Source organism: Musca domestica, unplaced genomic scaffold, assembly GCF_030504385.1.
Source record: "Musca domestica strain aabys unplaced genomic scaffold, Musca_domestica.polishedcontigs.V.1.1 7, whole genome shotgun sequence".
NCBI classification, from domain to species: domain Eukaryota; kingdom Metazoa; phylum Arthropoda; class Insecta; order Diptera; family Muscidae; genus Musca; species Musca domestica.
The window spans coordinates 4,093,056-4,104,353 of NW_026712383.1; the positions used below are offsets into that span (position 1 = coordinate 4,093,056).

An 11,298-nucleotide genomic window follows, 5' to 3' on the forward strand; every position below is an offset into this window, starting at 1 on the left:
GAGTGTCAATGTCGAACTACACAGTTGAGGGTTGTGAGTTCAGTCTCAGGCGTGTAGGCCGATTGATTCCCGACAGCACAAAACTGTCATGATATCCTCTAATGGGAAAAGGAAACAAGTTAGAAAACTTCGATTGGTTATGGGGCAGAAATATACGCCTATGACCATATATCAATAAATATAGAAGAAGTTATGAAACACCCAGACTAGGATAGGTGTAGGTGGTGTGTAGGCTTGTGATAAGGCTGGGCTTTTGGAAACTCGTACTATAAGGAGACAATCGAAATAAGCGAGAATTTCGAAATTTGGAATGAGAGCGTATAGTGAGTGATATAGTGCAGGATAGGTGTTCCCAGGGTTTTATCAAAATTGGAACTTTAAGGTTACGAAAAAGTTCTAAATTGGTACTAAACTTCTAAAACGATACCCTTTGGTATTATATGAACGGATAGAGCTAACTTTGGTATGAGAATCAAGGTTAGAATGTATGTTAAATATATGAAGGTAGTTTTGGAATAGTGTACTTAGTGCGCCAACTGTATTGGATAGTACTAAATTTATAACAGTTTGGCTTAGGGTGACTGGATGAAGCTAGAATGTAGAAATGTTTGTATTGGGATCCCTGTTGGTGGTAGGTATGAGATGAAAAGGAAATGTGTGCTACAACTGCGCAAAAAGTACTAAATAGTGCTATCTTTCGTACAATTTGGTATTGGGTGTAAAAATAGTGCTTGAAATCTGAGTTTAGTATTGGGGTCGGTTGTTTATGTGTAGCCAGGACATATGGAGTTGATTTAGGAAATGTGTACTATAAAGTACTGAACGGCACTATACAGGGTGAGATGAAAAAACTGCAACCAACTTCAGGCTGCTGTCATTTCTAAGCCACTCGTACTTTTTTACAAGCGTACAAAAGTATTTTGGTGAGAATTTTCCAGAAAAAATAATGTTTTCTTCATATATGGCTGGAAAACCACAAGTGGCTATCGTTAAAGCACTCCAGCATTTAAATTTGAATAAATCTTTTGTGTCTCGTACCATCACTCGTTACAGTGATACTGGTAGCGTAGTCCGACGTCAACAAAGTTTACGGAAGAAATCAGCAACAGCAACATCAGCAGAAATGGTTCGAAAAGTAAAGAAGCGACTTAATCGAAACCCGCGTCGCAGTGGCCGAAAAATGACTCGTGAGCTAAACATATCGGCAAATATTGAAAAATGAGTTCGGGGTAAAGCCATTGAAATTCCAAAAAGTGCAAAAACTTAAACCGCAGCAGAAAGAAAATAGACTCAAAAGAGCTAAAGAGTTGCTTCGCTTGGCTAAAGTGGTAAGCTGCCGAATTTGGGTTTCTCCGATGAGAAAACATTCGTTGTACAGCAGTTTGTAAACAAACAATATGATCGTGTTTAATTGCCAAAGAGGTCAACTGAAAATTTTGGCCACCAGAACTCAAACGCCGGCCATGGTAATTGTGTGGACCGGCCATGTGTATTAAAGCCTTGGGCGCGCAAACATTTTGGCCACAGACCTTGGACATTCCAACAGGACTCAGCACCGTCGCACTCAGCACGCGCCACCCAATAATGGTTACAAAATGAGATTCCTCGCTTAATTTCTATCGTATAATGACCACCACAATCTCCGGATACCAATCCGTTGGGCTATTGTGTCTGGAGTATTTTGGAAAGCAAGGTTGGCACTAAAGAAAATGTCGATCACCTCAAGCAAGCGCTTCGCCGGGAATGGACCAAAATACGGCAAAGCAACATTCGGGCATTCAAATTTTTGAGTTTGTAACTTTTCAGTTGTAATTCGTATATATTATTTGATACGGTCAAAATGTGCCAAATCAAAATAATGGTTTTAGACCCGAGGTCGCTTTGGACATTTGGAGTCGAAGGAGTGCGAAAATGGACAATATCGGTCCACTCCATCAAGTACCTATCCAACAAAGAGTCAAATTTTTGAATAATTATAACTCTTATAAATGTGATGTAAGAATCCGATTGTCTTCAAATTTCACACATGCTAATATTTTTTAAACTCAAGATCTGGTGTTAAGATGGAATATATTGGTCCACTTCTTCTGGTACCTCCCCCACAAAAGGTCGAAATTTTGAATATCCATTTAGTTTATAAAACGCGAAATTAATATCCGATTCCATTTAGACTTGGCACATCTAAATATTTCCATAAACACAGGAGATCAAACCATTCCTTCTTGTACCTCCCCTACAAAGGGTTAAGATTTTGAATATCCATGAAAGTCATAAAACGCGAAATAATCATCAGGTTCTCTTTATATTTCACACGTCCCATTACTTCTACTAACACAGGATCTGTTGTGGAGATGGGATATTCTGGTACCTCCCCCGCAAAAGTTCAAAATTTTGAATATCCATTAAGCTCATAAAAAGCGAAATTAACATCCGATTCCATTCCAAACTTGGTACATCTCAATATTTCCATCAACAAAATATCTGTTATAAAGAAGGTAGAGATCGGACCTTTTCTTTTGCTATCTGCCCCACACGGGTTCACGATTTTGAAAAACCAAACTCTCAGAGAAAGCAAAATAAGCATCCAACTCTCTTCAAATTTCTCACATACAAACAGATTTTGCTAATACAATATCTGTTGTGAAGATGATATATATCTGCGAACCCCTTCTGGTACATCACCCAAAAATTGTCACAATTTTCAATACTTTTATCTGTTATAACTTGAGAAACAAATAAGCGATTCTTTACAACTTGCTATATACAAATATATCTCCCTTTGCCAGAAATCTGAGATGAATATGAAATTTATGATTGTAATTTTGCCCATACCAATATTTTTATATGTATTAGATGAAGCATGAAAATTGAATACTTCGGTCGTCTATACCTGATACCTCACGCACATGTTAACATTTTCTAAAAATTATCATATGTGTCATGTAAGTGAAGGACGTAACCAACCTGTTACCAAGTTACCCCATTTTTATATCATATTTATTTAGGTCCGATACAAAATAGACAATATTGGCCCATTCCCTCAGAACCCACTCCATAGAGGTCAACAGTTTGAATAATCATAACAGAATTCAAAATATATTTAAATAATCGAACAATGGCTGAGGGTATTCGTCTGTCGGCAGTACTGATTGATACTTTTTAACTTGTTTTGATTCAATTTCACTAGAAATTCGAGAATCCATTTGTAATTCGAATTATTTCAGTTGTAAATAGACTAATCCACTTATAATTCGAATGATTCCATTTGTATTTTGAATTATTTTATTTGTATTTCGAATTATTACATTTGAAATTCATATTATTTCAATTTTTTCTTCTTCGATTTTTAAATGGAAGAATTTGAATTACAATTGGAGTAATTCGAACTACAAATGGAATAATTCGAATTAGAATTGGAATTCTCTTTTTGAAATAGTTCGAATTACAATTGGAATTTTCGAATTACAAATGATAGGAATTTTCGAAAATCAAATGATTCGAATTACAAATAGAATTGTCATATTACAATTAAAATGTTTCTAATTACATCTGAACATGTGTAAAAGTATCAGTCGGTTTTGTCAACAGATGTATGCCCTCAGCCAATGTTCGATTATTTAAATATATTTTGACTTCAGTTATGATTATTCAAATTGTTGATTCTTTATGGAATATGTTCCGAAGGAATGGGCCAATATTGTCCATTGTTTCATATCGGACCTAAAAAATGATATAAATTTTGCGACTGGCCAGTTTTGGACTATAGTTGTTACTTCCTTTACTTTATATGAGATATGAGACAATTTTTAAAAATGTTAAAATCTGCATGAGGTACCAGATCGAAGTATTCCATCGAGTATATGCAAAATTGCAAGAAAATCGAACATTTATATCCAATTTTAGCCGAAATCATAAATTCCATAATCATCTCAGGTTTCTGGTTGAGAGAAATATTTTGATATAGCAAGGTGTAAGTAATCGCTGACTTGATTCGCAAATAATGAAAGATAAAAGTGTTGAAAATGGTGACCCTTTGTAGGTGTGGTACCAGAAAGGGTTCGCAAATATAGCATTTTAAGATTAAATGAAACCTTTTGCAGTGGAATTGAAACCTTTTGCAGTGGAAATGAAACCTTTTGTAGTGGAAATGAAACCTTTTGCAACCGAAATGAAACTTTTTGCAAATCAAATGAAAGTTTTAGATTTTTAGAAGGAATAATAACAAAAAACATTTTTATTTTTAGTAGGTTTAAAATTAAATCAACTAATTATAACTAATATGTAGTTAAAGATGAATTTTTATTGATTATTAATGAATCAGATGTTAATTTCGCGTTTTATGAGCTTCATGGATACCTATTTCGTATTTTATCATGGTACAATACGGAGGTAGAACATCTTCGTAAAACTGCAGAAATACTGCTCTGAGGCTAGGCCCGCTTCCTGTCAGAATTATTAAAAATTATGGGCAACAAGTTGTTTTCATTTATTTAGTATTTTTTTTTTTTTTTTTGATCATTTCAAAAAAGAGTCAAATATCGCGAAAGATAAATGAAATGCCTAGACATTCTCTCAAAAATATGATCCTACGTGTTCAATCTTTCAATTCCAGGGCAAATCTGGTTAATATTATTAATGCGCGCCCTGCAATTTAAGTTTCTTCCAATCATTGATTTTCAAAATGTTTTGTTTTTATTTTTCAAAACAACAAATACATACACAAAATTGGCAGAAGTCGGGCACACTTAGAAAAAAAAAATTGTAATCAGCTGGGAGCTCTACCTTACCTTTTTATTGTACCATGGATTTTATAATCGTTTTAGTTATTCAAAGCGTTGAATATTTTTGGGGAAGGTACCAGAAGGAATAGTCCGTTCTCCGCCATCTTTATAACAGATCATGTGTTGATGGAAGTATTGATATGATCTTAGTCTGAATGAAATCGCACGTAATTTTGGCGTTTTATGAGCTTCATGAATTTTAAAAATTATGACCCTTTGTGGGGGAGGTATAAGAAACAGTGGACCGATATTGTTCATCTCCGAACTCGATCAAAGTTTGGTAATAATATTACGATGTACCGAGTATGGACCAAATCGGATAGTCCCTTCGAAAGTTATCGTGCGCACCAACCAGCCAGAATGCTAATCATTTTTACTGAAACTCCTGCGAACGTCATAAACGAAATCTGCTGAATCTTAATTTTTTTGAATGATAGCATAAGAGAGTGTTTCTTTGTCTATGCATCATTTTGTCTATGGTAAAATTAGCAAAAGAGAGGATTTTTATATGTGCTCTATGAGAGACATATAATTAGGATATCCGTTAATTATGTTCTTGCCTAATGAATAAAATAATCGGTGCAAAACGAAGTGCTGTTTTACAACGTTCAAACCCCAATAAAAACCAAAAGGCCACCTTCGCCACGCTGTCAAGATCAAACGTTTTCTCACCGATGATGTTCCTATATATGCAAATACATAGTCAACCTGGCTCCGATTGATAAAAAAAAAGGAAAACATAAAAACTGTCCCATTTAAAAATAAAAAAAAATCATATTAATTAAAATCGGTGTCATTCCAAACCTCGCCATCTTCCGATATTCGTTTGATCTGCGCTGCAACTGCATGCATACATGACCTTACTCATGGAATTGTTTCAATAAAGAATCTCATTAAAGTGTTACAATTTAAACACCAATTACACCGCGTCATAATGACGAATTTGCCATGGTGCGTATTAGTGTTTATGTAACCACCACACCATCGATCGCACAAAGACCCTCATGAAGAGTCATCATTGGTAGCAATGCGACACCATCGACGGTTATGCTGCATCACCTGGACGGTGGTGGTAGATGAATTACTTTTGTCGTCATTGTTGTCAACGAGCCACGGCAATCAATGGAAATGAAAGCAAATTTCCAAATTAATTTGGAGTAGAGAATCAGAAATATTTGAGTTATGATATTCGACGAATATAAAAAGGCCACCCATCGATCAAGTTGTCACAGTGCAAGAAGTGGTGCAAACGAGCCAAAGTGATTTTAACAATTTTTAGAGCATCCCGAAAATTAATTAAAAAGGAAATGGCTTTTAAGGTACATATTTTCGAAATTAAGGAATAATATGAAGATGTGATTTTTTTAAATATTTTTTTTCGAATTTCAGTTTGTTGCAGTATTGTGTTTGGCCACCTTGGTTGCTGCCGGTGACTATGAATATCAAAACCAGGGCAATGGCGGTTACAATGGGGTACAAGCTAACGAACCACAACAAAAACAACAGCAGCCGCATCAACAGAACAACAAAAATGTCCAGCAGACTGACTCTTACGGCAATGTCGCCAATAACGACAACCAAGCATACAACGAGGATTCGTATGCAGCCTCCGGTGACTATCAATACGACAATGCAAACTATGGCTACGCTGCTGCCCCTGCCGCCTATTATCCTCCTGCCAAATATGCCTACAACTATGAAGTCAACGATCCCACTACCGGCGACATCAAATCCCACTCGGAAACCCGAGATGGCTATAATGTTCGTGGTGCCTACAGTTTGATCGATTCCGATGGCTTCAAGCGTACCGTTACTTACACTGCTGACAGCGTTAACGGATTTAATGCCGTTGTCAACCGCGAACCCATTGCTCTGGAGGTTGTTGCTCCTGTTCTCGCTTACAAGGCGATTGTCCCCACCACTGTGAATGCCCCAGTTGTCGCTGCTGCTCCTGGCAACGCCGCTGGACAAGAAACTAAAGTCAATACTGCATCCGATGTCAAGGATAGCTATGCCAAACCACCCACTTCTGATGGCACTGGTCCATACGCTTAAATTATTTATAATTTCTAATTAATTTAAATCATTTATAAAATACAAATCAATTCATTTTTTTCATTGATTTCTTTTTTAATAAGTCATTAAAAATTTGTTTTATAAGAAGAAAAGTGAAATTTATTTTTTTTTGTGTTCATCGTCAATTTTTGGGCAAAAAGCATTGGGCAAATGTTACGACAGATTGGGGCGTATTTAAGACAAAATTTAGAAATAACACTCTGCGACATTTTTTTAATAATTGCAAGAAAACTCCTACAAATTATGAAAGTAAACCTAAAAATAGAAGATATGTGTTTAGGCGTTTTGTCTATATCGCAAAGTATAGAGGGGGCAAGATCCCACCTCTTCAAAATTTTTATACCCTCAACCATATGGCTATATATACAGGGTGAGATGAAAAACTGGTAGCAACTTCAGACTGCTGTCATTTCTAAGTCACTCGTCCGACAGCTACTAAATTTTTTACAGTGACAGCTCATTTATTGTTTACCAGCTTACAAGATCATTTTGGTGAGAATTTTCCAGGAAAAAGTTATTCGTGCAGTTTGTAAACAAAGAAAATGATCGTGTTTAATTGCCAAAGAGGTCAGCTGAAAATGTGCACCTTCACAAACAAATGTTACAAACAAATGCACAAAGACATATACCCTGACCACAGTTTGGTGTAGGGTATAAAAACACACACTTGTAAAGAATGTAAACAATATAACATCCTCAAGACTGTCAATTCGAATACCTCGATTTTCAATATCCATCATAAGGTTTCTCAATACACTGTGTATTTAATTTAATAGTATTTTACTTTCACATGCCTGATCTTACTTCAAAAAGCAAATAACTTTTTTTGTGTTTTGTTTTCAAATTTATTTTAGAGAAGTTTAACGCTTAACTGGTAAATATAATCATATTTGATACCAATATTTTTGTTTTTCATTAAATTTTGGGCAGTGGCTATTGTGCATTAGCAGCGTTCTTGGTTATTGAAGACTAAACCATTCAAAACTACAAAAACCAAGATAATTTCATTGAAAACCCTGACTAAAGCCCATCAAGGTATAGAATAATATAAGGCACAGTTATTTGGTGAACACAGTACAAACCATTAAGTGCCTGAAATCGGTCAGCACGATTATATGGGAAGTGCATTATACGGAAACGATATATTCCATTTTCAAACCCATAAAATATGGCGACATTATAAAATCACGAGCCAAATTTTAGTCATCCAGGTCGATTTCTTCAAAAAACACCACATTCTTTGAAGAGTCTCAAATGACCAATTCAATGAGTTACAAACAGAATGACAATCTTAACATACCTTCCATTTAATGTCGGCTGGAGGTATAGAAATTTTAATTAAATTCAATTTATGTTTTCAGAAATATACAATATCGTAATAAAGCAAAAACTTTGAAAAATTTAAAAGGAAAATGTAGCTATATAACATGCATTTAGTACAAATAGGTCACTGCATATACTTCATTATTAATGCGTCCTTTCTTACAAAAAAAAAAGAGGAATGGACAAAAAGAAGAACAAAAAACAGTATTGTCTAGACCTGTCTATTCTGTTTATAAATTAAACTGTATGCAAAATTGTGCGGTGGTTGGGGTGCAAATACGCACTAAAGTTGGACTGACATTTTGTGCATTTCCGAACCCACGGTATTCCCTGCCTAACCCCCTAGCAAACACTACCATGTTTTCTTAGCAACATTTTAACAAACATTTACAAATACATAAGTATCATATCATACTCACAGGTAAAACCTTTGTTTGAATCTACTTTGATATCGTTAATTTATTTAAAATTCTGGGTACTTATAAGTGCTTATATCATAGTATTGTTGGATTTTTATAAAGTTCTAAACACGCAGTTATCATTGTTTATAACGGTCAAAATGTCTTTCATATAAATTTAAATGTGTAAAAACGGCCACACAACTACTATCTAACAACAAAATTTATAACATACAACTAGGCGCACACTTAAACCAAATGAAACATTATGTGATTCATGACTTGTTTTTGGAAACAAAAACAAAAATAGCGTATTCCAAACAAGCTGAATTTAAATAAATAAATAATTATATAATCAGTTGAATTTTAAATAGGCACACAGTGAAAGTATTTTACATTGTATTTTGTTTTCGGCTTATGTGTCAAATTATTCGAAGATGTCTACGGAGCCCACGACGATGAACATTAAAAGAACCGGTTGATTGCGAATATGGAATGCAACAAAATAATGAGATTTTTTGTTAATTATTTTTGGTGTTTTGTTTTATTTCCTTTTCTTTTCTCGTTTTTTTTTTTTTTGTGATAATGATTGTCGATAATATGACAATATTCTTTTATCGTGTCTATCATTGGTGTTGGTGCTGTTCGTGATTTGAGTTTATTGTTGGTTGTATACAGTGGCTCGGCGTTAAAATACAATCGAGTAAGACTTGATGGAAGCAAAGTTATAAGAACGCATTTACAAATAAAAATTGGAGTATGCACTCCTGCGTATTGGTATCATTTTTAGATCAAGTGTTTGTGACAGTGGAAGACGAAAATGTAAACAATTGTTTATCGTATTGGAGGTTAAAATACGTTTATATACATATTGCTTCTATTTCATTCAGATCCACACGAAATTTTACACAGAGTTAGGGTTCTAATCTGACCTATTCTCTTGAAAATGTACGCAAATTACCTAGAGGACCAAAAACACTAAATTTTCCTGATTTTGCAGTTGCTGTACAGATCTCAATCAACGAAATTTTTCATGGGTCAATAGGCACTGATATATGAAACCTTTACCTATACATGAAACGATATAGACCATTTTCAAACTATTCATATTAGTCGGTGCACATTTTTTGGCTCAAATTTCAAAACACTTCAAAATATTTTTATACCCTCAACCGTATGGCTACCGAGAGTATATATCGTTTAATAATACGGCCAAGGCGTGCCTCATCGAAATAACGATCTTAGACCCTAGGTCTATCAAATCCATTTCAGGATGTCGAGCTTGTCGAGGCTATAACTATCGCAAGTAGTATCCGATTTGATCCAAACTTGGTTCATCGTAATGTTATTGTCAAACTTAGATCGAGTTCAGAGATGGCAATGTTGGTCCACTACTATCCTTTTGGGGGCAACATTTTTACAGAAAATAATTTACATTATGAAACAAGAAATTTGGTGGAAATTTTCAAATCCTAATATTTTTATTAATACTAGGTCAAAGGAGAAAAATGACAATATTGGCCAACTTCTCCTCCTCACCAACGGTCAAAATTTTGAATTATTATAACTCTAATAAAATAGAAAAAAAATCGATTGCCTTCAAATTTCGTGAATCTCAATATTTCTACCAAGTCTAAATCTTTTAAACATTTTAAGCTTGGTATATGTAAATGTTTCTCTTTCTTGTCTCACTGCTTCACTTCTCGTAGCTTCTCCTACACGATGTCAAAACTTTGATTAAATATTCTCATATAATTGGAAGTAAATATTAGATTTTCCTTAAATTTTCACATCCCAATACCTCTATCAGTATTAGATTAAGTAGGATACTTTGGTCCCCTACATCTAGTAACTCTCGCACTTTTCAAAATTTTCAAAAAATTATCACTTATCTCATATAGTATATAGACATAAAGTACAGGAAGTAGTCGATATATGCTAAACCTGGCACGTTGTCATATTATTATTTTAATATCAGACTTAGGTCAGATGTGAAATGGATAATATTATCCCTCTCCTTTTGGAGTCTCACCCATAAAAATTCAACAGTTTGAATAATTACAACGCAAGTGAAAATCTCTCTATGGTGGGTATATTAGGTTTGTCATTACATTTGTAACTGCTCGAACTAGACATTTCAAACACCAGAAGATTTAATGTCGATTTAGCCATGTCCGTCCGTCTGTCTATTTTTCATGTCCACCTGTGAAAATCACTCTAGCGAACGGAATGAAGTAGGTTGGCCAAAATTTTACTCAGATACGCCATACATGCCCACGTTTTGGTAAGGCCCCCATATAACTGTACTGTCAGATTTAGGCTATTTTGGTTGCGTAAGTCACAATTTTAACACGAATTTGCTGTAAATTGGCAGCTTGTGTTTCCAGTATATAAGTAACATCCTTTGAGGGAACTATATAAGTCTAAGTTTTGGTATAGACCCTATATCACGGTGTCAAATGGTGTTTGGTATTTTGATGGTTTGTATAACACTTTTCACCGGGATTTTGGTATTTGGACTACGTCTTCTCTGATAGAAATTATTTATATAGGCTCACATTCCTAAGGATATTCAGTATTTATAAATCATTGTCACATTTTCGACGGTATTTTTTAAAATTGAGTTCGTTATGGGTACCACTTCTGATAGGTATTCAAAACAATTTCACAAAAAAGTTGTGGACCGCTAAATATTATCCAATGGTTATCCAAAATGCAAG

The 11,298-nt window shown here is 34.6% G+C and overlaps 1 protein-coding gene across 1 annotated transcript; it reads left to right on the forward strand.

The window, feature by feature from the left end:
* The first annotated feature begins 6,022 nt into the window (after positions 1-6,022).
* LOC101889209 (cuticle protein 7) lies at positions 6,023-6,949 on the forward strand. Its single transcript, XM_005191192.4, has 2 exons — positions 6,023-6,100; positions 6,171-6,949. The coding sequence occupies exons 1-2, from the start codon at positions 6,089-6,091 to the stop codon at positions 6,834-6,836; spliced, it is 678 nt and encodes a 225-aa protein (XP_005191249.1). The 5' UTR covers positions 6,023-6,088; the 3' UTR covers positions 6,837-6,949.
* The last annotated feature ends 4,349 nt before the right edge of the window (positions 6,950-11,298 follow it).